The 27,195-nt window shown below is 53.0% G+C and overlaps 3 protein-coding genes across 3 annotated transcripts; 2 read left to right on the forward strand and 1 right to left on the reverse strand.

Annotated features, from left to right (window-relative positions):
* Positions 1-568: 568 nt before the first annotated feature.
* Positions 569-8,102, forward strand: LOC113147138. Its single transcript, XM_026336606.1, has 6 exons — positions 569-5,728; positions 5,817-5,893; positions 6,242-6,329; positions 6,510-6,747; positions 6,829-7,753; positions 7,928-8,102. The coding sequence occupies exons 1-6, from the start codon at positions 569-571 to the stop codon at positions 8,100-8,102; spliced, it is 6,663 nt and encodes a 2,220-aa protein (XP_026192391.1).
* A 1,189-nt stretch (positions 8,103-9,291) lies between these two features.
* Positions 9,292-16,170, forward strand: LOC34622535 (protein FAM184A). Its single transcript, XM_026336607.1, has 15 exons — positions 9,292-9,540; positions 9,803-10,273; positions 10,386-10,480; positions 10,844-11,204; positions 11,822-11,920; positions 12,239-12,398; positions 12,688-12,821; positions 13,185-13,280; positions 13,391-13,488; positions 14,246-14,324; positions 14,492-14,770; positions 14,861-15,052; positions 15,153-15,353; positions 15,471-15,723; positions 15,938-16,170. The coding sequence occupies exons 1-15, from the start codon at positions 9,292-9,294 to the stop codon at positions 16,168-16,170; spliced, it is 3,000 nt and encodes a 999-aa protein (XP_026192392.1).
* Positions 16,171-18,826: 2,656 nt separating this feature from the next.
* Positions 18,827-22,873, reverse strand: LOC34622536. Its single transcript, XM_026336608.1, has 11 exons — positions 22,623-22,873; positions 22,084-22,420; positions 21,849-22,032; positions 21,431-21,677; positions 21,233-21,321; positions 20,431-20,491; positions 20,220-20,261; positions 19,913-19,976; positions 19,569-19,662; positions 19,364-19,379; positions 18,827-18,983 (listed from the first exon to the last, which is right to left on the reverse strand). The coding sequence occupies exons 1-11, from the start codon at positions 22,871-22,873 to the stop codon at positions 18,827-18,829; spliced, it is 1,542 nt and encodes a 513-aa protein (XP_026192393.1).
* Positions 22,874-27,195: the final 4,322 nt, after the last annotated feature.

A 27,195-nucleotide genomic window follows, 5' to 3' on the forward strand; every position in this document is an offset into this window, starting at 1 on the left:
ACAGTAGAAAATATTCAAGACTACAGTGTTTCCTGGAATCAAATTACCCGGGGAACGATCAAATGAAATAAAGGGCGAGGCTAGCAGTGTCAGCGAGTAAACGAACACCCTTACCAGCAGCGCCTCTGGAGGAGTTCGAAGCACTTGCATTGATACACAGGCGCATTGGAGAGTGTTACCTCTATTTTTTGGCTTTTCTTTCGTATTTCAAGCAATATTTTGTACCTGAGAAGGCCCCGAAGCCCTCCGCTATTACGTTCACGATCGAAGGGGGGCCCTCTGTAGGGTCTCTCTTGCATTGGGTGGGCCCCTGAAGGTGGCACCGTGCAAGGAAGAGAAGCCCTTTGCACTGCCTCCTTCAGCCTCTGTCTTCCCGGAGTCCGCCTCCAGGTGATGACAGCACGTTGGAGGAACGAGTTCTTCCAGGTACATGGAGCTCCCCATCAGCATACTTAGGCAGCGGCGACCCCGAGTGACCATGTCTCATGTGTGCCCCTCAAAGCCCCGCTGCGCCGCTGCTGGCCGCCGAAGCTGACGCCTATGAGGTGTTTTAGCCGCAGCCACAAGGATGCAGGAACCCCCGCAACTCCAACAGCTGCTGCAGTTTGGCGGGTGCGTGACAGATCCTCAGCAGCACAAGGTGGTGCCCCTCCCTCGCCCTGTTTTCGTCTTCCCTCCTCCTCTGTACCAAACGCCGCCCCTGCATGTCCGTCCTGCCGCAGAGACGCAGCTGCAGCTACACTATCGCAGTGCCGCTTCTTTGCTGCTGCTGCACCTGCATGCCAGGGATGCAGCAGCAGCAGCGGCAGCAAACGCAACAGCAGAGCAGGCAGTGGCGGTGGCAGTGCCAGCAGCCTCTGGGTGGCGCTATTCGTTGACCTACCTCGATGGACTAAGCTCCTTAGCCGCACTGCAGCAGGCGGATGCCTGTGGAGGCTTCGCCGCAGCAGCCAAGCCATCAGCAGCCCATCCAGAGAAGGCCACAGCAGCTGAAACATCCCTACCCTTATTCGCCGCTGCAGTGTGGATTGACGCATGGCCTTTGCTGCAGCAGCATGCAGCCCTGCAACAGCGAAACCGCCTGTCTCTGCAGCTCGCTCTGATTTTCGCTGCGCTACTTCTCGGCCAGCAGCAGCACCAGCACCATCAACTGCTGCTGCTGCTGGAGCTGCTGGATCTTTTACTTCAAGGCGACAGCAGTTTCTGTTGCAGCGCTCTTTGCAGCCTTCTCGTAACTCCCCAGCCTCTCTTGCTCTGCTGCCGCAGCACGATAGCGCAACACTTGTTGCCGCTTTTCTTGGGGGCCCACTACCGCAGGGGAGCCCACAGAGCTGCCTGGCTGCTGCTGCAGCACGCCTACACTCTGCATGCGACGCCGCCACTGCCCGCTGCAGCAGCAGCAGCACGGCTGCTTCGACGCCAGCACGCAGCCACAGCAAGCGAGCACGTCAAGGGAAGCGCAGAGTACCTGCCTGCTGCAGCAGCGGCGGCAGCTGCTGCAGCTGCGGGGGCAGCAGGGAGTGGCGATATCTCTGCAACTGCACACTGTCTTACTGTGCTTCGGATGCTCCGGCGCCACGAAGAGACTGCTGCTTTTATATCGGGTTGCCCTCCCTTAGCCGCTGCCGTCTTCCTGGTGTCTCTGCGACTCTTGTCAGCGGCAGCTGCATCAGGGAGTGTGTTGCTCCTATGCAGGGAGGCGGAGCAGCTGCTGTTGCTGCTGTGGCGCTGTCGCAGCAGCAGAGTAGCCTGCCTGCTTTTAGGAGGCGCCCTTACGGTTTCCACACTGGGGGATGTCAGCAGAGTAAGGCTCGTAAGAGCAGAAATCTGGCCTGTGCTGCTGCAGCCCCCTGATGCTGCGACAGCCACGCAGCTGCTTGCTGCGAGGCCTTGTAGCGACAGCAGAGGGAGCAGCAGCTGCTGCAGTGGTGGTGGTGGTGGATTTTGCGAGAGCCTCACGTGCTGGAAGGGGTGCTGCATGGTCGCAGCAGTTCCGAGTGGTCAACTGAAAGACACCTCTTCAACGGACGTAGGTGCGAAGAACGACGGTGGAGGTTGTGGCAGCACCAGCAGCAGCAGGAGGGCTTCTGTAGGGGAGGCACCGCTCCTTGCGTGGCTCATGTGTTGCCCACCGTCCCCACGCCTGACGGAGTTGCTGCTGCCTCCAGAGCTGTTGCAGTCGTTGGTGCACCTGCTGCAGCAGGAGACGAGGCAGCAGCGATTGGTCCTCCAGCAGCTGCAGCAGCAACTCGGAGCTGGATCGAACAGCTTCTTCGGACTCGCTGGTGCTGCTGCTGTGGCGCTTTCTGCAGGCAGCAAAGAGGGCTTGCTGCAGCGAGAGTGGTTCGTGTCTCGGTGGATGCCTACAGAATGCTGCGTGGCTGCTGCAGCCGCAACTGCGGAAAGCATGCAGAGCAGCAAGGCGCCGTGGTGGGCCTCCTTTGTTGGTGACGTCGCAGCACAAGTGCTGCTGTGGTGCTCTACGGCTTGTAGTCTCTCGCCTAGCGTGGCAGGGGGCGTGCAGGGGCCTTCTTTTCTTCGCCAGCTCCAGCATGCGCAGCAGCAGCAGCACGAAGACACGGCGGCGCCAGGCCAGAAGAAGCCAGCCGAGGAGGCTGCTGCAGGGGAGTCGGTAACAGCGCCAGCAGGGGCAGCACAGGCAGCGGGATATGAGCAGCTGCAGCTCTGCTGTGGCGCACTGCCCGTGTTACAGCAGCTACAGCATGCAACGGAGAGGCTTCCTGGGCCTTACGCATATCTCTGCCTGCTTGCACAGCGTCAACAGTTGTGTCTCCGCTGGCTGTTGTTTGCGGCTGCTGCTGCCCCCCTGCCTACAGCTGCTGCATTGTATCCATGGTGCTGCAGCACGCGCACTTGGAGCGAGGCGACTCTGCAGTTGATGAGGGCTTTGCAGCAGCCACACAAAAAGCCCAAGAGGATCCTCTTGGGCGGCTCCACATGCAGCCTTCCTCTCCCTCCGGATGCGTTTGTAAGAGATGCCGTGCTGCTGCCCACGCTGCAGTTCGTGTCGCTCTTCTACCCAGGCGGAGTCTCCAGAGAGACTGACAGAGCTGGGAGCTGCGGAGAGAAAAGCAAGACTGCGGCGCAAGAAGGAAAGGACGCAGGGGGTCTCTCCGCTGCTGCCGGGGTGTCTAATACGGCAGCAGCAATAGCAGCGGCAGGAGGCGGAGTTGCCTCGTTGCTGCCAGTAGCCATTCCGTTGCTGCAGCAGCTGCAGCAAGGCTGCAACAACAACAGCAGCTGGGTGGCTTCCTTCGTTGATTTTCTCTCACTGCTGCTGCAGCACTGGGCCCCATCAGCGACCCCGTTGTTTGTGGCTTCTGTTTCAGCCGCTTTTGCCGCTATAGCATTGTTACAGCTGCTGCTCCAACCATCTCAGCTGTTCCTGGGTAACGCGAAGGCTGCTTCTGGCAACGTGCAGCCGCCTCGTGCTTCATCGGCAGGTGCCGCTGCAACGTGGGAAAAAGCGACACTCCCAGACACTGCAGGAGAACCGGGAGCTGCACCCACAAGTGCAGCCCACGCAGCACAGGCCCTTCTCAACTGGGGTGTCTCGCTGTCCGTTTACTGCAGTAGCCATTTACTCAATTGGGTAATTCTAGAGCGAGGAGGCTATGCTGTCCGCGTGGGCTTGTGCAGTAAAAGCAACCGCACGGGTCCATTTCGGGTGTACATACACCCCGACAAGTGCAGCACGATGCATGGAGCCACGCAGCTACCCCTTTCCCCTCTGCTGACCGGTGCCCTTCTGCAGTCGCAAATGCTCGTGCTAATGGTGCTGCAGCATCCAGAACGCTACGGCTACTCTCTCCCCGGAAAGCTAGGCACCTTAAGCAGCGCCATCAACTCGCTAGCGAGCGCTGCCGCTGGAGGGCCGCCCTCCGTGCAACAAGTGCAGCAGGAACCGTCGATGGTCACAGGTCTTAAGGAGCTGCAGCACAACTTCCACCTACCGCAGGACCAGCCGCAGCCAGAATTTGTTGCGCAAAGTGCAGCGTGGCGCAGGCTGTTGCAGCGTCAAACCTGCAACCTCTTAGGCCCGTCCGCTAATCCCTACACAGTGGTACAGGAGCACCGACAGCAAGAACTTCCCGCGACGCCGCCTCCAGGGGTGCTTGCTGCTACTGCTGCTGCTGCTGCTGCTGCCGTGCGTCCTCCTGCGAGTGCAGCGGTGCTGCCTCATCGAGAGCTCCTTGCATGGATCCACAGAGGAGACGGAGAGGAGGACTGCAACAGCTGCCGCAGCGACGGCGAGCTGCATCTCCATTGGGGTGCAGCTGCAGCTCCCGCCTGTCTCTTCACGTCAGCGGCAAGGCCGCATGCGGGGTTCTGCTGCTGCTGCTGCCTGTCCGCTGCAGCGTGTGCTGCTTGTAGGAGGCGTCAAGGCGACGTCAGCAGCAGCAGCAGCAGCAACAACAAGGAGAAGGATTTCGCAACGGCGGTGGGCCTTTGCCATGCCGTGTGCGAAGGTGTTGCTGCGGAGCTTGCTGCCGCAACAGCAGCAACGGCTGCTGCACTGGCTGCTGCCGACGATATTTCGCCACACACTGGGGGGGATGTCTCTGCAGGACGTCGGGAGCTCACCAGACGTTTAGAAGTTTGTTCGGCTGCGGAGCTGTTGCTGCGCTTGACGGCGGAGCATCACCGGCAGCAGGCGGGGTCGTTGACAGTTGCAGCAGCGACTGCGGCAACCCTGTCTGCTCTGCTGGTTGTCACCCCTGGAGGAACGTCTCAGGCCGCTGCAGAGCCTAGGGGGGGTCTAGTGAAAAGGAGGAGGATCTATTGCAACAGCAACCACAGCAGCAGCAAAACGCATGCTGCAACGACGCACGTAGACGGCAATGCCTCTCCGCTCCCCCTAAGGACGGAGGCCCTTTGTAGCGGGATGGTGCTCCTTCTCCTGCACTGGTGGCCATTCAGCAGCGGGCGGGGGTGTAGCAGCCAGAAGCACTCAGAAACGTCAGTTGCGGCAGCCTTGCCTACTGCGACAGACACCGCTTTGCCTGAGGGTTGCTGTGCGCTCCTCGGGGAAGTGCTGGCGCGACTGGCCCTTGATACAGCAGCGCCTGTTGGCTGGTGTCTGCTGCAGCTGCTCGCTGCTGCTGCTGCTGCAGTTGCTCGGAACGTGGCTTCAGGGGCAGCCTCAGGAGCCACAAACGCATGCACCCAGCACCGCGGCTCGAGAGGGGCGGATGGTGATTCTTCCGAGTGTCAAGAGTGCAGTGGGAGCACCGCAGCCAGCAAGAGCAACACGTACAGCGAGGGCAGCCTGCATGCCTCGTCTCGTTTCTTCGATGCCACATTTGGCCTTTGGCTCGCGTATGCGAACGCAGCAGCCGGCAATCCCCTCACGGGCTGTGGGAGTCAGGAGCGACAGCGGAAGCAGCAGCACCAACAACAAGACCAACTGGAAGCACTCTTGGAAAGAGATGTGGCATTAGCAAGGCCCTTCATACTGGCTAACGCTGTTGCTGACCTCCGTATGGCACACGAGTCTGAGAGCAGCAGCAGCAGCACCTCCAACAGGAGCCGATGCAACCTGCCTAGTGACAGGGAGTCTCACCAGAACGCCCTGCGTGGCAGCGCAGGAGGCTCATGGCTCCCCGCTGCTGTACCTTCTACGTTTGGCCGTTGGATGCCTCTGATAGACGAGCATGAAGACCTCCTATGCTCGCCTCTCGGTGATCCGGGAGTTTTCGTTGCCAAGGTACATATTGGCTCTGGCTCTCTCTCTGTCCCTGCATTCCGTCAATATACATGCATTTATATATTTTTCCGCGGATTTTCGCGAACAGCGCCACACCCTTCCCTGCCACGTTCTTGAATACTGTGCCTTTGCGTCTCTTCTACGAAGTGGCAGTAGGCAGACGCTGTTGGCGCTTCTTCCACCTCCCTGATGGACGTTCCTTTGTTTGCCCCTTACGTTACACTTTCTCCGCAAGCTCCTGTACGGCTGTCTTGCCATACCGCACTCACTAGTGGTGTGTGTCTCCGTCATTTGTACTGCCTCCATTTCTGTGTTGAGGATGCTATTGTGCATCCCGCTGTGTCTCGTCAAGCCCATGTATATATATATATATATGTATATATATGTATATATACATATATATGTGTATATATATGTATATATCTACATGCATATATATGTATATGTATGTGGGTGTATGTACATGCAGCTGGCCCATGTGCCTCGTTGGATGCGGCGCGGCTTGTTGCGGAGTCTGGATTTGCTGCGCCTTCTCCTGAAGGCCTCTCCCCTTTCAGGGGTACATGCGGCAGCAGCTGCTGCTGGACTGTGCTGCACCAGTGCCAATCCCAGCAGCAGCGGACTTGCAGCCCGGGAGCAACAGCAGCAACAGCAGCAGCAGGCTTGCTATCTGAGCTGCTTCTCCTGTGTTTTGTCTCTCCACGACTCTCACACCAGATGCAGTCCTTTCCCCCTCGTGTCTGTCCTATCTCTTCCTGCGAACACAGGGCGCCCAAAGCAGGGGCACCAGCAGCCACGCGAGCCACCGCAGCAGCGACAACTGTCGCTTGAGCTGCCGTCAGAACGTCTAAAACTTCTGCGTCTGAACGCACCAGCACCTACCGCTTTTTCGCAGGAGCCAGCGGCTTCCCCGGGGGTCTCCTGGCGTGGGTTCGTTCTGGGTTGGCGAATTCTTGGCCGCGAGTTGCTGCTGCTGAATGCGCCTTTGGCCTTTGTTGATGCAACGGATGGGAGCAGCAGTTTGCTGCTGCGGCTGCGAGCAGCAGCAGCGAGTTGTCCGCTTGCTGCTGTCGCAGTGCCTTCCGCTACACTCGCATTAGAGGACGGGGGCCTGGGCGGATCCTTCGGAGCACCCCCTTGCTGCAGCACTTGTAGCGGCGGCGAGAGCGACAGACAGTGGCTGCTCCGCATGTGGAAGGCCATACAACAAGGCTTCAGTCCTTTGGCATTTCCCAGCGGCAGCAGCAGCGAATCCGTGGAAGCGCCTCTTGTGCTATTGCATCCCCTGCAGCTCCCCCTGGACGCCCCAGCCACGTGTTGCACAGGAGTAGGGGTGGGCAGTGCACCGTCGGCTGCCCTCCTAAGGGCCCTCGAAGAAGTGAAAGATAGTGCCATCCGCATGCTGCTGCAGCTACCTGCCGCAGAAGCAAGAGTGACAACAGCCTTGTTTCAGCAGCAGAAGCCGGCGGGGAAGCACCAGCAGCACGTGCTTCAGTGGGCCGTGCAGAATCCAGGGGCCGTGCTCCATGTCTGTAATGAAGTGCTGGGGGATCTACAAAGGGCCGCTCCGGAGCGATGGCAGCAAGTTTCAGCGGGAGCAGTAGCACTTCACGTGCCGCTTCACTCTCTGCTACCTGTGCTGCTTCATGGAGGCCCCCATCCCCTTCTGGTCGGACCGCTTTTGTGGTTTGTCTTGCTGCTGGGGCTCTTGGCTGCTGCAGGCTCTTCCTCCGACTTGCTATTGATACCGCCGCGCAACAACACTGGCAGCAGCAATGCGAGCAGCAGCAGCGAGGCGTCTGACTGTCCTTGTGGTGCTGCTGGATCCCCTGTGGACAGCCTCGCAGATATTGCTTGGAGCCTTCTCCTCATTTGGTTTGAAAGAACTCCATGGCTTCTGCTGCACGCGTTTCGTTGTCTCAAGAGGCTCCCTCGGAGCAGTGGGCATAAGCAGCAGCAGCAGCCCCAGGTGTTTTCTGCAGGAAAGGAAAACAGCGGAAGCCCCCTACCCTGGCCCACGCTGCGGTAAGTTCCTGCACCAGCACTGGTGAGAGGCAGGAGCGAAACAGGGGCATCGAGTGGACAGGAGACGGAAAGGGGCAGAGAGTTACGGCAACGGCGGTAAAGAGATTAGAGTAAGCAGGTTCAGCTAAACCATCCATAAGACTTGTGAGGGCTGTGTTGTGATTTCCTCCTCAGGACAAGTTTTGGTTCCTTCTGTTCTCGCCGTTCCGTTCTTGGTCGTATGATGCGGCTTCCCTCTATTTTCGCCTTGAGGGCACCCCTGGGGGCAGGTGTAAGCGGTGGACGGACCCCACTTCAGCTGCCCTTTTGCCTAGCAGAATCTTTTGCTCAGTTACTTGAACTAGCATAGTGCAAATCACCCAGGGGGCGCAGTAACGAACAAAGTGACCGCGGCAGCAGTATTTTTGGCATGCAATCGATTTTGGTCTGTGGTTAGCACGGTACTGCTTTTACCTACTTGATCCGCAATTACTCCCGACATGCCTTCTACATTAATATGCACAAAGGAGGGATTTCGCGCCTGGTCCCCTAATAGCAGAAGGCCTTTTCTACGTGGTCACGCTATTGGCACAGAGCATTTGGAGGTCTCTGAAGTCAGCGACTTTCCCTCTATTTTATTTGCGAAATTGGTCCGTTTTCTCTCATCATTTAACAACAAAAATTATTATAATGCGCATAGTGACACGCTTCTTCTGCACGAGCCGGGGCTGATTTCGGTCGTGTGGCTAATGCTGCGCGCGAACAATACAGCACAGGTGAGCGACAGGGGGTCCAGCAGGACCGGCAAGGCACACCGTTCTGAGAATATTCCTTCCCCTCATTGTAAATGAAAATTCGAGAAACTTCTAGTTGCTTTACTAATATATCTCATGCAAGCTTGAAATTGCTCGAATTTTCTAATAACTCTTTTAAAAACGCTGCCGTCAGTCGCAGGGGTCGCATGCATTGCCTTGCCCCAGGGGTGATACGCGGTAACTTCTCAATAGACTGCGTTGCTTCTTGATCAATGGGGAATAAAATTTTGTCTAGTTTGTTTTATCTCAAAAGAAAACACAAAAGTTCTAAAGATAGGATGAGGAAAAGCTGCGCTAGAGGGACCACTGTGTACGCTTGCCTACAACGTCCAAAAACAACCCAAACTCGAAATGTCGTTAGCAGAAGCCACCTTCGATCAAACAAAGCGAATGCGTCTGCATAGGTGGTCTTGTTTTGGACAGTCAAATACTTGGATTTCCATTCATTGAGCCCCAATTTTGGTTAAAAAGAGGAGCTCTCGAAGCAGTCACCAAGCTGCGAATTAGGCCTGGTTGCAAACCGTTCAACCTTTGGCGATCCATGCTCCATTTCCCGTGCTCTTTTCTTAAGGAGATCTCTGCATATAACATGCGCAAATCAAACGCTTAGCAGATACTTTGCTGGCGTCTAGCAAAGCGGGGCCCTGAGCGAGCCCATTTAGGTTCCTCTTTCTCTGGGGGTTATCCTTAGGTTTCTTGTATCATAAATGCTCCGTCTCTGGGTCTTAGGGATATCTGGCGAGGATGGAGAGTCCTGAGATGCGGATAAGCATCAACAGGAAGATAGCGCAGCTGACCAGGGTAATACAACGCCTTAGCACAACTCAAGAAGATCATGAGCTCCATCTGCAGAGGCTCACGGACGCTTATGAACAGGAGATAGAAGAAATCATCCTGGAGGCTAATGCCAAACTTAGTGCATGCGGACGGGCGGCCAGGGAGGCGCACATTAGCAAAGTCACTGATGCTGTAGGGCCGTGGCCAGACAACTATGCATAGCAAACCTGAGCTCTAAGCTAATTGGCTCCTAAGGCAGTTCCGAAAAAAGTCCTGCCTATGTTCCGCTGCTTCAGGCTGTGGGGATCCGGCTATTTAGGGAGCTCGGGAAACCTTGTTGCGCCTTCTTCATAGAACGGAGGCTATCCGTTCAGCACAGTAGAGAGCCTAGTTTACTCAATTCCCAATAGACATCTGATTAGCCTATAGTACATCATTTAAGCGCTCTACAAATGCATCCTTGTGTACCTATGTGTAGGAGGTCACAGAGCTGAAGCAGAAGCTACTGGCCGCATCAGCAGCGGCTGCGTGTGAGCTGACAAAGTATAAGGCAGCGCTAGATGCTGAAACGCTCAAAAAGCAAGAGCAGTGGGACAAGCAGCTTTCTAAAGTGCAGAGTAAGGCTTCTGCACTCTTTGTCGAGCACCTGCCTCCAAAAGGTCGCCAGTCTCTCCTACCTCTGACAGCCCTTCTGCTCGTGGCCGTTGTTCCCTCCCTGATGGCGGCTTTGTTTTCTCTTCTGGCGTTCCTGCACCCCTTTGATTTCTTGTGCTCTTTCTTGGCTTCAGGCGAGTGGAGATGTTGGCAGTCTTCCCTGGCAACAGCTTCGGATGCGTTGCGCAAGGCCTCGGAGGAATTCGAGGCATCACGTGAGGCCCTGCAGATCCAAATACAGGAGCTGTCCACCGAAAATGACACGCTCAACAAAGAAGTAAACCTAGCTAAACAGGTAATACACGGTTGTATTTGCACCTACAGAACGCCTCTAGATCGATATGTACATCAACCCCCGTACTTGTGATGTATTCCTTGGCCCCCCCCCTCAAGCAGGACCTGTGAAGATCCACAAAACGCCCGATGTAGCGAAAGGGGGAGAAAAATACACAAGTCAGAGTGAAGGAAACAAAAGCGCACAATATATGGGTTGTTCATTGTGGCAATAAGTGACAGATTCCCCCCCCAAATCTAAGACGACAGCAGCTTGGCTAAGTACGTAGAGGCAGGCAGCCGATAGTTTCCCAGCAGTCACTGCGTGTATGGAGGCACACACTGACCGTTTTAGAACTTTCTATGTGCCGCATCATGAGAACGAGGATTGTGAAAAATGCCTGTCTAGTGAACAAATTCCTTAGTTTTCAGTCTTCTCGTCATCCCTCGTTTTGAATATAAATCTGGAGTTGTAACATCTATAACCAATTCACTCAATCGTGCAAATGCAGATGAGGTGGTATGGAACAGGATTCTCGTAGATAGCACAGAGCTTTATGCGGATCCTTATGAACAACATTGCGGGCAGCAGCTTGATGAGGGGATCTCGTATCGAAGGAGAGAAGCACACAAGTTACCTGTCAGTAGCGAGGCGCTACTGTTGCTCACTTTCTCAGGAAATAAAACGAGCGACATCAGAAGCTGTAGAGCTGCGACATCGGCTGGCGGAAGTTATAGCACAACGCGAAGCAGCAGAAGCAGAAGCAGCGGCAGCAGTAAACCTCTCGGAGACGCAGCAGAGGACCAGCGGGCAACAACACCAAAAACTTGAAGCTGAGCTGCAGAGAGTGCAGCGATTGAGACATGAAGAGCAACAGGGACACGAAAAAGCAGTCACCCTGCTGGAGAGAGAGTGCGCAAGACGAGGCTCAGATTTGTTATTATTCTGCATTGCACTATGGCTGCAGAAGTTGTTGATTCTTTGGCAGCTGCTCTCTGATCTCTTGTGTGCTGCACGTCGCTTTTGCACCCGGTTGAATGTCTTCGAAGACTATAAAGCGGCCTTAGCGAGTGCTTGATGGAGCTGATTTCCCGGGTGGCACGGTGGTGCTAGTATGGTCATTGTCGATTTCGGTGTTTGTGAAGGCTTACAGAGGTGCGGGGGAAGGCCAAGAGGGCGGAAGAAGCGAGCCTAAGAGTTGAAGAGGAATTCTCGAGGATGCAGAGCCTCCTAGCCCAACAGCTGGTGAGTTCCTCTTCTAAGCTCCTTGCTGAGATGGCCGCCTTCCAAATCAAGGGCCTCTCTATGCAGACATCTAGAGATACTCTTTGGAAGACGAGCGGCACTACCTAAACGGTGCAATTTTCAATTTTTGTAAAGGAAGGGCTTGCGTCAAGAACAAGGGGCTCCTTCACGGAATGATAAAAGAGGGCCTGCAATGTATCCCCTAGCAAGAAGCCTCTTTTCGGACAATAGGTAGTTCTCTCTGTGTGAGCTCCATTATGGGAATTAATTCGGTGTATGTGAGCCGAATACTCTTGCTGGGACCCAAGAATGCCTTTTTATAAGAATGCGTGTTCAGGCGGAGCGAGAGGCCTTGGAGCGAGAGCTGCAAAGCCTCAGGAAGCACGTGAAGGAGCTGCAGGAGACTTTAGAGATAGTACGCAGGTCAGTATTGGACTCTGAGCCCAAAACCCTAGCGTCCTCTCGCCCAACGATCGTAAAGCCAAAAGTACAGCTTCTCGGTAGCGTCTGGAACCGAAAGGAAAAAAATCTGAGTCCTGGATTTGACAAATAGGGCGGTATCTGCAATGCTTTCTTCCTCCCTTGACCGTGTTTGCGGGGCCATTTTCTTCTTGCCGCTAGCGCATTTCATGAGACGGGGGGTGGCGGGTGGGTTTGCGCTACGTACTCATTTAGCTGGGGTTTATGAGCTTGTGGCTTGTGCTTTGTGCCTGTGGATGAAGAGAGTGTGTGGTGATGCAGGCCAAGGAGCAAGAAGTGGCGGTCGATTTGTTATCTGAACGCGAGCTACGGGTTGCAGCAGCCAGGAGCTATGACCAGATGATCTCAGCCATGGAACAGGATGGATTAGAGAAAGAGGCAAAGCTCCAACAGTTGGTAGAGCGATGCAAAGAATTGGAGGGTATGTGTTTTCCGAGTCTTGCTGTCGTTGCTTGAGGCTAGAGTTTTGTGGCTTAGATGTAGGGGTAACGCTGAGGCTGAGAGCTAGAAGTAGCGCTTTGGCTGTGTTAGCAGAGCCCTTCCTAGGCAGCATTGCTGCAGCGTGCAAAATATCTGAGCTCACCTCCAAGGAATCCCGCTTTTCACGACTTTGGTCTGCCGAGTAAAGATCTCAACAGTGCATTCCCTGTGACAAGCATGGTTTTGGGAGTGGTCAGCGTGCATGCACTGCCTTCTATCACCGCTTTTAGGCCTACTTGAGGAGACCGCCCTACAGAGTACTGAGCGACTCAAAGAAAAAGGAGATGCCTGTCAGCAACAGCTGGAACGTCAAAAGCAGGAGCTCCATGACGCGTACTTAGCTAATAGGCGACTGCACGAAAAGGCAACATGAACCCTAACCCTCAATACACATTAATTTTTTCAGCATCTGGAGCTTCAGACCGTGACCTATATCCTGAGGCCTCCACCTTCAGAGCTTAAAGCGTCAGCATGCCTAAAGGCTTATTTGTTTAGTAATTAGCACAGGCAGTCGATAAAATAATGTGGGAGGAGAATGCTGCAGCTGGAAGAGGCGCTGATGGCAGAAAAAGAGGCGAAGGAGGCCGAGGAACTCAGCAGGAGCCGCATGGAAGAGGCAGTGAGCCAAGAGGAATATAACAGTTAGGAACAAGGGCTTCTGGCTTCAGCTTTTTGACTGTTCAGTGTTTATCTCTAACTGCACGGTGCTAATGTCTGTGAGGAACAGGTGCGCATGGCCGACGACCGAGTGGAGGAGGTCGCCCTCTCTGCGAGAACAGAAGCTGCGGAGAGGGCCGTGCAGACTGCGGAGTCCCTTCGCATCGTATGCGCTAGACCTTCAGGCACAAACTGTGAATGCTTTAACTTGCATCCCTGCCTGAAGCTGTAGCTCAAGCCTTCAACAGACTAAGAGGGCTTGGATTCATGGTCTAGGGTCTGAGTTTGGAAACTGCCATGCAGCTAAAGGAACAACTTGCAGACTCCGAGAGGAAGCGATCTGAGACGTCCATTGCTCTGGAAAAGCTTGAAAGGTACAATGGGCACTCGCTCTATACTGAACCTTCGATACTAGTTCAGCAACTCTCTCCTTGCCGTTTCTTCCAGTTTCTCTAGGTCTATGCATATAAGCGGTTAAGCTTGGAGGTCTTGCCTGCCATGCAGCACGAGAGAAGAGCAGGTACGAGAAATGCACAGACTGCAGACGGCGCTACACGAAAAGGAGGCAGCCCTTAGAGAGGCTGAAGAGGCGGTAGCGGAGCTATCTCGCAGCAGGAGTGACATGGAGAGAAAGGCTCACGAGCTGAAGGAGGTATACCGCTTGCGGTCCTGTTGCTCCCAATACACAACTGCTGTTGCCCCCCCTCTCCTGTCATTATCTTGGCTATTATGAGGACGCTTTGCCCCCTTTGGGAGCAGCAACGGTGGCCTCGCAGCCTTGCCTTGCTGTCTGCTCTTCACTTTTGTCTATGCTCCTACCAATACGCCCTCACAGCACACCTTTCCAGGCGCCTTGTTGTCGTTCCACTATCCTTGTCCTGCTGCTCCAACAAGCTGAAAAGGTTTCGCCTTTCGGTCGTTTGAGTCCCTTTAGGTCGTTAGTTGAATCACTGCTTGTGATATCGCCCCTCAGGCCAGCGCCATGCGCCTGCGCCACTTGCAGTCTCAGTGTTCAGAGGCAGCAGCAAGAGCTGTAGAGCTCGAAAGGAAGCTGCTAGAAGCGCAGAGTACAAACAAAAGAGACCTACAAGAATCATGGCAGGTGGAGCAGAGTCTCAGGGCACAAATTAGGGATGCGCAAGAGCGAGCTACGCACGAACAGAAAAATTGTGAACACCTGAAGTGGGAACTAGAAAACACGCAGAAGCAGGTCAGACGGAGATGCTGTTGATGCTGGTGCTTCTGGATGAAGCGTAGAGAGGCTTCCGGCTCCAAACGTGTAGCTTAAAGGTGTAACTCGCTACGACAAAGAAGCGCACCATGTATAGAGTGACTAGGCTACTGCTGCTGCTCCTAGTGACGATGATGCAGGAGAAGCTGCTGCAGCTGACAGTGGCAGAACTGAGAGCCCGCCTTGTTGCGGAGGAAACTGCCAACAAACAGGAAGCAGTAAGATATCAAGAGGAGCTGCAAAAGCAGCGGGATGCCCTCAATGCGGAGCAAGAGCAGGCACTTGCTGCCGCAGCCTCTTTAGCCGCAGCAGAGAGAGCATCCCTTCAGCAAGGCTTTCAAGAGGCAATGAAGCAAGCCGAACAGCAAATGGAGACACAAAAGCAGGCCCTGAAAGCGGAGCTGATGGCCAGGCACTCAGCGCAGGTATCCCTTCCGTATCTTTAGCTATAAGCCCTAGACTGATAGCCGCGCTCCTGAACCCCTTTTAAGTTTTGCGTCCCTTCTTTTTCCCAGCTGCAAGCCGTCACATGCAGCCACAGAGCAAAGCAGGAAGAGGAGGCGAAGGAACACCACAAGGAGATGCAGGATCTTGAGACGCGGCTTAGGGAATCTGCTGCCGCTGCTGCTGCTGCTGCCGCAGCGCGGCTCAAGGCTGCAACAGACCAGACAGCGTCAATGAAGGAGCTGCTACAGACCACCAACCAGGTAGAGCTCACGCATTACTTTGCAGACCCCTAAACGATAGTTTGGGTCCTCAAATTCCAAACCCAAGACATGCTTTTCAGAACGCTCTTATTGTTGTCAGCAACTGGAGGCTACTACAGAAGAACGAAAGAGTTTGGAGCGGACGCTCGAGTGCCTCCGTGCCTCCCAACACGAGGCCATTGCAGCGCTGAAAGCAGAGAGGGTGAAACACGAGGAGGAGATGAAGGCCAAGGAGGAGGAGGCACAGCAAAGAGAAAGGGCGGTCGAACTGCTCATGAAGCTAAATCAAGAGACACTCGAGGTATCTGCAAAGGCCTGCTTCAGCACATATCAGGAGGTGCAAGTAGAGGGATACACTGACAACAATTCATGGCGATCAAGTAACGGGTTTGGGGGCAGCGTTGGTGCTTGCCTGCAGCGAGAGCACGCGTCTGCCCTTGCCGATCAAGAAAAGGAGCATCAAGCGGAGAAGTCATTGCTACAGAGCCGCATGTCCACCATAGAAAAGGAAATGGAGGAACAACAGAGACACTTAGATAGGAGGCCCTCCCGACAAGAAGACCTGGAAACTATTGATGCCCTCACCAAGGCACTAAAGGATGCAAACGTCCGGGGATCCAGCTTTCTACTTGGGGGCTCTAAGTTGGAATATAGGGCTTACGGCTCAGAGCGCAGCGCAGACGTCAACAAACATGTTGCCGTATTCCGGTGTGGAAAATGCTCGGCTTTGGGACAAGGGCTCTGGGTTTGATGTCAGGAGTGTCCAGATGGCCGTTTGCTTGCAGGAGAGCGTTACGCAACGTGAAGAGATCGTGCGACGTCTCAAACTGGAGCTCGTAAACAGGTGAGAATCAGGGATTAGAAGGAGCTTTCCTGACTTCCTAGTGTTCAGAGTTGCTCAGCGTTTGGTTCCCGCTGCTTTTGATGTCCTCAGCGACAGAACGTACAACAAGGTATTTGGATCCGACCCGAAGGCGGGACTTGTTAATCCCTTAGAAAGGCCCAACATTCAGAGCAGGGCAAGAAGAAGCACCGGTTCTTTTATGGCTTCCTCCCAGACAGGTCAACCTTATAGAGCTTATAAAACAATCAGGTGTAGCAATATACAACATACATGATGTAGACCCAGATCTATGCACGTTTCCTGCGGTCTGCAGGGGCCCATCTACATACGCTGATCCCTCTGCTTTGATCCGAGTTTCACTTCGTTAGTTTCGTAGACATTTGCTGTTTTTTTGCTTGCTTTAGCATTGCGACGAGGATCCCTTACTTTCTTTAGCCAGATCCCCCGAAGTTCGTCCATCGGTTTGCCTCCATGAGGTTACTTTGGCAAATTGGGGTACGAAGACTGGCCATTTATTTTAATATGTGTGTATGTCTCTGCCCCCTCTCCATTTTCGTACTACCTCTTCCTTTCCTCTCTCTGCCGCTTCCTCGTCTGTGGGCCCTTGCCTCTGCTTGGGTCTCTGTCACTACATGTCTAACTGCTTACCCTGCAGTCCTAGCTTCTGACTCTCCCGGATTATCTTTTGCGCTTGTAATGTTTGAGGTTTATCGCTTTTCCTACCTTTGGCTGTTCTTCGAGCTTTGCCTGTAAAATTACCACATGTGGTTTCTGGTTTCTTTTACTGAGCAATCTGCCCATCGGCAGTGCACTCCAGCCATATGTATTCTTCGTAGTGCGGCCTCCCCTGGAGAACTGTATTGCTAACGTAGAGGCTTGCTGCACTCCCTCTTAGGGGAGTTTTCCTTACCTGCACTCGCGTACAAGTAAAAGAACGAGCCTCACTTACAAACATGCTTAATAACACGAAGAGAGCCCTTACAAAAATCTAGACAAACGTTTTTGTTTACTTGAATAGTTTGCCAAAGCTTCTACACGTACTTGAGTAGGCGCCTAAATAGATACATGAAAGGATGATAAGATATTAAGGTTTAGTGATACGGCAAATATACTGCCAAGTTCGCATGCATAGCTGTCGACGGAGTCTTATAAGACAGATGTAAGTCTCAAGGAATTTCTAGGGCTTGTGGCATCCCATGCGATGTAGGGACACCTCTCGCCATTTGACTGATTGTGTCAGTACCTTTGTTCCGCAGTTGGTTCCTTCTCGATTCGTTCTCCGGCGGCTCTACCCGACCACTTGCATGCGCAGCATTCAATCCACCCGGGAACCTGTTCCCTGCCTTCGGGTCTTAATGTGGATCCCCGTGTCCCGAGTGCCACCAGCTCTGACATATGGCTCTAGCTAGTTAGCTGCTTTCAAGCTGCAGCTAGCCCTAATACCAAACTGCCAATTCAACTGGACTTTTAGGGCTGCCCACCCTTTTGTAGGTCTCTATCTACGCAATCCAGTGGTAGCTCATGTTAACTTGTCGCGTGTAGCTATGACGAGTAGCACCTTTCTCCAGGCCAACGGCACCCATGATCAACTAATGAAATGTCATGTTTTTAGCTGCAGAGGCGCCTGGCCCCGCCGGTCCGAATCGTCTAGAGTTTAGGACAACACGTTGTGGCCGTGTAAACCCAGGATTGATTCCTGGTTCGGACACTTTTCAGTGCGCTGCGAACGTCTTTCATAGACATTTACCTCTGCGATACCCTGACAAAATTCATGATTCCCCATGTGTCTTCCCAGCTCGATTAGCTCCTGTTTAGTATGTTCCACGTTGCTAAGTAAGCTGGAAGTCGCGCGGTGCAACTATAGGAGATATACTTGAGAAGTCTGACTATCAAAAAGCTCTTCCGCGCTGCAGAATTTGCATGTGTGCGAAGCTTTGTAGAAAGCACATGTGCAAAAACCACGTAGCTGCAACTGCTGCTACTGCAAAGATGATAACGCCCAGCTGCGATGAATATGGGTCCTACCTTCCCCCCCATACGTGAACGCTCGTGCTGAAATGTGCTTTACGCATTTTCCACGCATCTTTCCGCATTTGCACATCTACAAATATACCAAATGGTATCTTCGACTCTTTACGCATCCCCACAGCCGAGCGTACGCTACCCTCATGCAAACACCTTGCGCCGTCTGTAGGGTATTCTTAAGGTATGCTGCGGTCATCTCTGCTCCGCGTTCACATGGGGCAAAACCATTTACCCTTGTGAAGCTTCAGGGATAAAGAGCACAAGGGTGATCATGAATGGGCAAATATGGGACGGCACTAGGATTATACACGGTAGAGCACCGGGGGTCTAGGGCAGTGCTCAAGCTGTGCGTCGTTCCCACAACGCCCGCCGTTGAGGAACGTGTAGAGTAGTCATTGGGTCCCAATTATGATGCCCACACGGCATTGAACTCCAACACCGTGCACCTGAGAACGAAGCGGCAAACAAGCCAGCCTGACAGAGTGAAGTAGGGTGACCGCTATTCAGACAACGCAGCAAGCGGGCACACAGACTGAGAGACCCACAATGACACAGGTGGATGAAGAATTAAAAAAGAGGGCAGAAAGACGCACTACGAACAGGTGCACAAAAGGATCAGAAACGAAGGGAGAATCAGACAAGCGAGGCCAGATTTATTCCGAGACCGACAGCAAGAAAGTAAGGCAGAGAACATGTGGGATAGGCAAATATAGGCTCGCAGAGAGTCGGAGTAAGACTGGCGCAGACAGAGCCGCCAATTTCAGTATCCTGTTGAAAGTGCGGAGAAACTTGGAGTTCACTTTTGTTATAGCTACGGCCGGTCTGGAGCTGCTGCAGGCCCATGCAACGGTACACTCCCGGCATCTCTGGCAGAACTGCATTTACAGAGCTACTTAGCGCGTTGGCTATTCTTGAAGATGAGTTAATGCAAAAAGCTGGGGATATCGGGTTTCGGATACACGTGGCTGTAGTTCAGGGAATCTGCCAAGGTCATACTCTCCATCCGCCGTGCCGGTAACTGCAGAAAAGCTGAAAGGGGAGGCCGCCATAGCGCAAATCCCGCTGTACCAGAGGCGCACATAAATGCAGCAGGCTTTCCATTCCTCATTGAGGAGCAGGTCGAAAGAGATGCTTCCAAAGACGCAGCATCGCAGAGCAAAGCTGTGAGGCACGGGGAGATGGACAGAGGGAGACAAAGCAGCTTAGCGCACCTTGGCCGCTCAGGCCTGTATGGGTGGGGATCCGTAAAGGGAATACGGGCTCCTGTGTAGGAGCTGAAGAGACTGAGTGGTCCTCCTGCCTCTACAGCACAACCCGCAAACGAAAGTGTGCCTTTGAGATGGACGAGGAGCAGAGGAGGGGAAAAGGGAGTAATAAAGGCGCAGAAGAGATGCTAGGTGGGACGCAGTCCCAGACCGACACGGCGAGAGACACACAATGGCCTCTTCTTATTAAAATCTGAATAAGGTATGAAACAAAGAAGGAAAGAGACACGAGAGACTGGGAGGCTTGCAAGTCAGCATCTATGAGGTGAACTGTTCAAGGTAAAAACTGGAAGTGTGCTCGCACAAGGTATAGTGCAGTCATCACAAAAAGAAAGGGTCTATATGGGTCCAGAGAACTTAAGATTTCGAGCTCAAAGCTAACCTCCTCCAGAGAAAGAGGCAATGAAGGCCTCTGTCTGCAGGAATACCGACACTGCTCTCCTGTCGGTTCTTGTACCGGTACGGATCGCCAGAAGCTACAGATAGAGCAGAAAGCACAGGAAGCATTAAGGGCACAAAAGCTCCACTGCTACACCATAGTCATCGCTCCCCTGTTACCAACAGTGTTCTAAAGTAGCTCATAGGGCGACTTCGGGAAAGTGCACATTTAGTGTATGAATGGGGAACATAATGAAGTTACCCTGACGGAGGAGGCTGACAAAGAAGTGTCACATATTAAGCTAGCCAGAGGAGGAAGAAGTAGGTAAATAAAGTGATGCATCCTACCTGTTGCCCTCGCCGTACATCCCATATTCGTGAGTGGCCATCAAACCCCGAAGAAAGTAGAAATCTGAACCACAGGAATAGCAGAAAATGGCATAATGCGTACAAGAAGTAGAGCGATGCTAGAGCGAAAGGAGGTATGGAAGGCACATAGGAAAAGCAACGCATATAGCTACTTTAAAAGAGACATGCGTGCGTCGAACGCCTTCGTCTGCTTCTCCCCGCATCTCAGGACAGCATGAGCGCTTAGAGAGCCAAAGGAAGAAAGAAGGGCGATAAGCTTTAGGTGCACATACACCCTGGTACGCACCTTCCTGATCGAGACCACATAAGAGATGTAACCGGCATGCCGCTGCATCAGGAGCGCACGCAAGCCCTCAACCCGAGCATGCTAAACCGAAACCGCCGGGCACCCGTTGGCCAAGTAAACCAATCAGCAATAAGAATCGAGAAAACGTCACCATTTGAAATTGAATGACGGTAAGACGGGAGACATCAAATGCACTCACGTGCCTCCTTACTTGTGTGCATCAGGGATTTTGTTAGCTAACAACCCTGTTACTCCGTCAAACAGCTGCAGATACACCGCCCACCGATGCAGCAGCCGCATTCAGCGCAGCAGAGGCACCAATATGTGAGACAATTTTAAGCACCGGCCAAACCTTGGTGCTGAATAAGGCTTGCGTCTGTGTATGTATTGCGCCCCTTCCCCCTAAAATACGTCCAGCCGTGCTGTGCTTGCCGCCTAACTGGAAAACAGATGAAGGGAACACGATGAAGGGTTAAACGCTCAGGATTCAGTCCTCACGTGAATGCTGCCATCCTCACTCGCCACAGCGAGTACAGTCCCATCTTGGCTGGGTTTGATATCTGTAAGAGGGCCCTTCTGGTGAGGAGTTGCCCCTAGGACCCCTGGGGCCCGAAGAGAGGCGAATGCCCTGAGAGTTTGAAGGTCGTAGAGTCGGACTATGGGATGAGTCGTTCCAGCGTAAAGAAACTCTCCACAAGGATGGGCGCTGAGGCACGTTATAGGGAAGACGTCGCGAAGAGTGGCTGCAGGAAAATAGCATGAAGAAGGCGAAGGGGGGAGCCGGTTGGAAGCGATGGAGGGGGAAAAATTCGCAACAGTGGGAGACAAAGGGCTGTCATGGCAGAATAAACATCCGGAAGTTAGAAGGGAGGCATACAGCATAGGAAAAAGTAGCAGCAGAGCGACACAAGAGATCGTAATGAAGCTGGCGTTGCTCTCTGTGACATGGTTTTAGGCCTTCGTGGGGTGCTTCTGCTGATGGTGCTGCCGTGAAGACAGCTGCAACTGCGTACCTATGGGCCCCCCCGCGGGTTTGGCCTTGGTGGCGCTGATGTCAAAGAGCTTCACTGTGCTGTCACTGCTGCCACTGAAGCAGATCCGGCTGAAGCATCAGCAGCACGAAGCGTAGGCCGTAAAACCAATTGCACTTACAGCAGAGCGCTTCCTATCTGGACAGGCGAGGGGATATTCGAGATTAGGGGTTCATTTACCTGTCAGGGCTGAGAACCACGGAGCTAACAGGTCCATCGTGTTTCTGGAGGACACGTGCATTGCCTGCAGCAACGCCACCAGGAGGACTGCTGCTAGGAGGGCCCCCAACGGTGGCTCCCGGAGTCTCCCTGCCAGACTTCACAGGTAGAAGGCGGACCGACCCATCCAGGGCTCCCGCCACCACTACGCTCATATCGCCATTGCATGCAGCGCTGACGCACCCCTGCGTCGAACATGAAGGCGACACTACAAACGTATGAATGCCGGCGACAGAAGGAAGAGAGCAGGTGGAAAGGGGCTCCACATCAATGCAGGGCCCGCAGGAGCTACGGCGTAAGAATGCACACGAGGTGTTTTAGTGCAGGCACCCATTAAACAAGCTTCAGTAAGGGAATTCCCGGGATGAAACACCCTGACTTCTCACGTATTGAAAGGACGCAGAGCAGACGATTGTGGATGTGACCTGGGCCTCGAGACCCCTTGTATCAATCGCCCCTGGGGGGCCCCTTCCTTCCGAGTTTGGATAGGGGTTAAAAACAAGCTGCTGCTCTCCTTCCGTTAGGGGTGGTACAGCACGAGGCCTCAGGGGCTGCCACTGCCGCTGATGCTGATGGTGGTGCTGATGATGCTGGTGTTGCTGTGAAGCGGATGCGTCTTCTGCGAGGCTTCCGCTGCGCGAGGGGCTTGTGGGTGAGAGTGTTTCGCCCTCTTCCGTAGTTCTTGCTGCTGCTCCCGCTGCTGCCAGTGCTCCTGAGGTCCCACTTGATTCTTGCGAACCCCCTGTTATCCCTCGTGTAGCAGGATCGCTGTCCGGCGGGGACCCTCCAAGCAATAGATTTTGGGCTGTTAATGCTGCTGCTGCTCCTGCCACTTCTTGAGAGGGCTGGAAGGCGGCGGCCTTATAGATAGAAAAGAGCAAATCTGGTGGCAACGCTACATTGGCCCTTACGCGCAGGGCCCCACATAAGGCCACTGCAACCTCGTGCAACCTGAGGAGCAAATAAACACCAGGGATACAGGGCACACGATGGTGATTTATTAGCATTGACTGCTCAGTCCACACGACGGAAATGCCTCGACGGCATTTCCAGAGAACGTGGAGGGGGAAGAGGAAGAAATAAGCTGCACCAACAAAATCAACAAAGACAGCCACAATCCCAGCAGCTGTTCCGACTGCACAAAATGCCCTACTCATCGTCTAGCAGTTGCTTGGCCACTGCCTCATAGAAGGACACCTTCAGAGGGTGTAGAGAGAGAGTAGGATCGATTGCTTTCTGCCCGTCAACCTCTTTAGGCGCCGATTCTTCGCCTGCTTGTATCGAGCCATGAGAGTCCCGCTCGGGGGCCACCCGAGGAACTCCCTCCGGGGTGACGGGTGTCACCGAGGGGCCCTTTGCTGCGTCAGCAGGGGCCCCTAGCTCTTCTTTCATACAGATGTCCATAGGGTCCCTCCCCCGTGGCTGCTTGCCTTCTACAGCACCTCCCGTTAAGAGCCTTGATGCGATACGAAGAGGAGCCTATTTAAGCCGCGAATACAATCATGAATTTGGGTGAGCCCACGGTGTCTGGGGTGTCCTCGTTGTGTCTGGGAACCTTCTAGCAGTGGGGGCCTCACTGATTTAGCCCAGGACTAGAGGGCCCTCAGGGTGCGCTGTTGAAGCTAGTGTTCCTTTTGTCGTTCCCTGGATTTAATATCGGAGTGACTAAGAAGCTTATTTGCTTAGAGTGGAAAAACGCGAAATGAGGTAAAACTAACGTGGCACACGATGGGGCTGTATCCGTGGGCCCCGAACACTTTACACGAACACAAGAAAGTGGTTCATTTTTCCTTTGTCCGATTTACAGAAACGTGCAAGTATACTTCATGATTATGGCGGATGAGGGTGTACGGTCTGGGGCTTGATACTCTCTATATGAATAAAGAAGCAAATATCTGAGGCTACGTCGGCTACATTCGGTTGAAGAGCTCGTCGAACCCAAAGCGAAGGCAGCGAGAGTTAGTAGATATGGTAGTCCAGAGAGTGGCCTCAAAACTCCAAAAGCATCTAGGTATCTCTTTCCTAACACGAACGGCATATGAACGCAAAACGCTAGAGGAACACGAACTACATGAAAACTCGATTTACCTGTATCCTGGGCAGCAGTAGAAGCCGATTTCCCCTGTTGTCTCAATAGGGGAACAGAAGAAAGTACTCGATTGTGCTTCCACTAAACCTTTCACTTCGTGTGTCTGGCACAACTTTCTAGTCCATTGATTCTCCGTGTGGCTCTCAGGAGCCCAAACTGAGGCGGCAACCACTTAGTTCTTAAAGGGCTCTTACGACTAGCACTAGGATGAAAGGTAGCTTTATCGATAGAAAAGAAGAGGGCAGCTTGAGCTGAGGTGAAGCTAGTTGAGGATTCGTGTGAGGGAAGTGCCGCTGCTTTCCGCTCGCTACGGTGCAGCTCTGTATATTTACTTGCGTGCATCGAGAAGAGTGATATTCATAGGGGCGCATTCGCAAATCTCTCATCCCGTAGGAGACTAGATCTTGTTGTGTTAAGGGAGAGTGGGTCCATACGGCTTGAAGCAAGCAGCTTTACAACGTCCACAACCCCCAATAAGCAACCTCCGCTTGGGGGTACTATACACTGTATTACGCCCGCTATTTACCCTTGAATTTAGGGATACCAAATCAGATGAGCATATAGCGGGGCATTTACAGCAGTGTGTTCCAAGAGGCGCTTTCTAAGGGGTGCATTATTGCTTGTGGCTCTTCAATAGGAGCAACACTGTAAAGCCACACTTGGGCTCTCCATAGGAAACTCCTTTTAGCCTCAAACCCAATTCAGAGCACAGTAGAAAGCTAATGAGCGGCCAAAGGATTTTTCCTTAATTTAGCGCTTGCTCGTATATTCCCTTGCTGAAGACACATTAGTAGCCCCAAAACCAAAACACGGCTTGTCAGAAAATGACAGAAGATTCTTCCCAAAGGGCTTCTCCTCCTGCTCGCTACCCCTACCCCTCAATCTCCCGGCAAGAAGGAAGATTGAAAAATAGCTAGGGTGCATGGAGAGTGCAGTAACCTCCTAACGCTCCGAACATGCACAACTAGTTCGACACTGCAGCAACGAATAGCACACAGGCAGACAGCATTGATCCTTGTTGTATCAAGCTAAACAATTTTACTCATCAACACGCACGTCTTTTCCGCTTGGGCTACCCACAGAAATGCCGATCCTCCTCAACATTGTCAGGGAGCTCTTGGGGGTTCCCCAAAGCATTTGTCAAGTTTCCCCCTCTTAAAAGCCCTGGTGGGGTACTAAATCTTTACGAAATGCAAAGTTAGTGCTTCCTTAGGCTTAAATCCCCGGCTCCCATCCTATATGTAAAAGGAAAGTTTTAGTTCCGACGTATGCCAATGTATTTGAGACCATACCAATTCTCATAAAAAGGCCATTGGCACATACGCTTCGTGGGAACATCTTGGTGTCGCAGACGTGAACTTTAGCCGCACACTGAAAAATCTAATCCTGCAAACCCCAATGCAAGTGCAGTCGTCTCCTCTCTCGGTGCCACGAGCCAGTGAGAACATTGGTAGGTGTCGGAATGCACTACACGTGTGATCAAACAAGCCTTTTAGAAAAATAATTAAGGGGACTAGTGGCCAAGGTAAAACTGTTATGGCCGCTTGTGTTCCGAATCAACCCGTGGTATTACGAAGAGTGCGCCACCTGCCCTATGGGCATGAAAGTGACTAAAAATCATATTATATATTCTTATACTTGGTAGTTGGCACCCGCTGCTTGAAGGTCCGGTACCAGGCTTATTGCCTGGCCCCAGACCATGAGGTAGATCTAGATGCCTCCGGCAGGGCCAGAGCAACTATCATTGTTGCCAAAGGTCTTCCACCACGAAGCGGTTTTTCCGCCCCCCATAACTTCAGTCGAAACATAGCCTTTAACTATTCAGCTAGGCTTTCTTTCAGGAAACACTTAGATCCAGACTCAATCAAACTAAAAAGTAATTTAGTGCTTTCCAAAAGAGGTCCTCATAGGCCAGCCCGCGCCTGTAAAAGTTCTCGACATCAGGAGAGAGGGACAGCCAAAACGCAGCGACCACTTCATCAATCTGACTTTCCTTGAAAACATGCTGAAAGAAAAATGGCCTGTGTTAATGACATCAGACGAAGGTGCAACCCCTGGTAGGTAGGCAGAGGCGGGCCTGCGAACTGATGTGAACGCACTACCTCCACAGCTGGTGGGAGCGCATAACTTGTCAGTCTATTAAATGCTTGTGGATGCATCAAGGGGATCATACCAACCAAAAGGCATGGCAGCTGTAAGGATAAGAAAGTGCTCGGAGATTTCATTTGTCGGTTGGGAAAGATCTCGCTTTGCAACATCCCCATGATAGGAAACGAGCTCTCCTTGAGGCATGCTTGTTGGAAAGAGAAGCAGTTGAATGGTGGTGTATTCATGCACAGAAAGTCGTGTGCCTGCAGGAATGACTACATTTCACGCCTACATACATGCCCCAGCTCACCGGTTCTAACCTGAGATCACCTGAGCAACAAGGTTTGAGAGCAGCGAGAAGGGCGACGCAGGACAATGTATCAATGGATCAGAATATAAAGATACATGAAGCGTTGGTTGGCAAACGGCACAACGCAGAGGAACAACTGCTGTACAAGCAGTTGTCATCCGGCTTACTTGAAGTGTCCCGTCATGAGGTCGCAGTTTGGGCAGCGGGTCAGCGAGTGAAAACTGACTTGTGGGCCGTCCACATGTGTCGGACTATTCAAGGCCTCACGAGCAAATGAGCGGTAATGCTGCATGTGCCTGGAAGGGAATAGGCGATTTGACCTAGAGCCTAAGGATGTCGGGTTGTGCCAACCCAAACCAGCCCACAGCAAAAGGTGAAAGGGGAAAGAAGGCCAGATGGAGACCGTGCTCCTGAGTAAGCTTATGAAACCCCCCAACAGCACGCCAGATTATATTCAGGGGAACTAGGTCACATATTTTGGAAATGTACCCACGGAAAAAGCCAAAGAGCTTGGATAGTGGGACTGAGCCCGGAAAAGCAGGCTGCTTGGTGAGAAAAGGACGCATACCTTAGCAGTGGAAAGGCCCCGACGCGGGCTGCGGAGCAAAGGCTAGAGCCGGAGTTGGAGACCTACCACCGGTTGATCTTGCGCTGATGCAAAATTCTATCAATCATCAGGAACTGCCGGCACTATTTGAAGTTGGGCGTGGAGTGAATTTGTTATTCAGGGAGACGGCGCAGAAGTGCAGTCTGCCTGTTTACTCGTCAGTGCAGTCCCGTTCACTCAGATTTGTTAAGGGCGACAGAGCGCAAGAATCGGCGAGGCCACGGCAGGTCTGTGCTACCTCAAATCAGAATTCGGTCTTAACGGCATGGTCCGCGACTTCTACTTTGGACCCGTGCAGCAAGCTAGAAGCTGTGGAGGATAGTGTGCCAAAAGGTGCTAGGGAGATGTAATGTGGCCAACGCCCATTCCATCTGTGGTAAGCGGGCTAGAATTAGTACCTCAAAATGTAGCTGGACATAATATGTCTCCAGAGGGACACCTTTCATCCTAAACTCAATACAAGCGCAGGAAAATTGAATGAATCTTTTCTCAACGTATTTTTTTTTATAACCCTGACCGCTACCCTTGGGGTTGCCGACATGATTTGAGAGGAGCAACTACGGTAGCCGTAATTGCACTCTACAAATACTGGATGCATTCACAGCCAGCTACAAGCTGGCTTCTGGCGCGCA

This window comes from Cyclospora cayetanensis, unplaced genomic scaffold, assembly GCF_002999335.1.
Source record: "Cyclospora cayetanensis isolate NF1_C8 unplaced genomic scaffold, CcayRef3 CcayRef3_contig_138, whole genome shotgun sequence".
NCBI lineage: Eukaryota > Apicomplexa > Conoidasida > Eucoccidiorida > Eimeriidae > Cyclospora > Cyclospora cayetanensis.

Bases quoted from the DNA above. Each gene is read 5' to 3' on its own strand.
- LOC113147138 (XM_026336606.1), top strand. From the start codon at position 569: ATGCAGGAACCCCCGCAACTCCAACAGCTGCTGCAGTTTGGCGGGTGC. The intron at 6,748-6,828 runs GTTTGCTGCTGC...CACTCGCATTAG, and splicing joins TGCAACGGATGGGAGCAGCA to AGGACGGGGGCCTGGGCGGA. The intron at 7,754-7,927 runs GTAAGTTCCTGC...TTTCCTCCTCAG, and splicing joins CTACCCTGGCCCACGCTGCG to GACAAGTTTTGGTTCCTTCT.
- LOC34622535 (XM_026336607.1), top strand. From the start codon at position 9,292: ATGGAGAGTCCTGAGATGCGGATAAGCATCAACAGGAAGATAGCGCAG. The intron at 11,205-11,821 runs GCACTATGGCTG...CCTTTTTATAAG, and splicing joins ATTTGTTATTATTCTGCATT to AATGCGTGTTCAGGCGGAGC. The intron at 15,724-15,937 runs GCAGCGCAGACG...CTGACTTCCTAG, and splicing joins TAGGGCTTACGGCTCAGAGC to TGTTCAGAGTTGCTCAGCGT.
- LOC34622536 (XM_026336608.1), bottom strand. From the start codon at position 22,873: ATGGACATCTGTATGAAAGAAGAGCTAGGGGCCCCTGCTGACGCAGCA. The intron at 21,678-21,848 runs GTCAGGGTGTTT...ATACGTTTGTAG, and splicing joins GTCCTTTCAATACGTGAGAA to TGTCGCCTTCATGTTCGACG. The intron at 21,322-21,430 runs GTAAATGAACCC...CTGATGCTTCAG, and splicing joins GTGGTTCTCAGCCCTGACAG to CCGGATCTGCTTCAGTGGCA.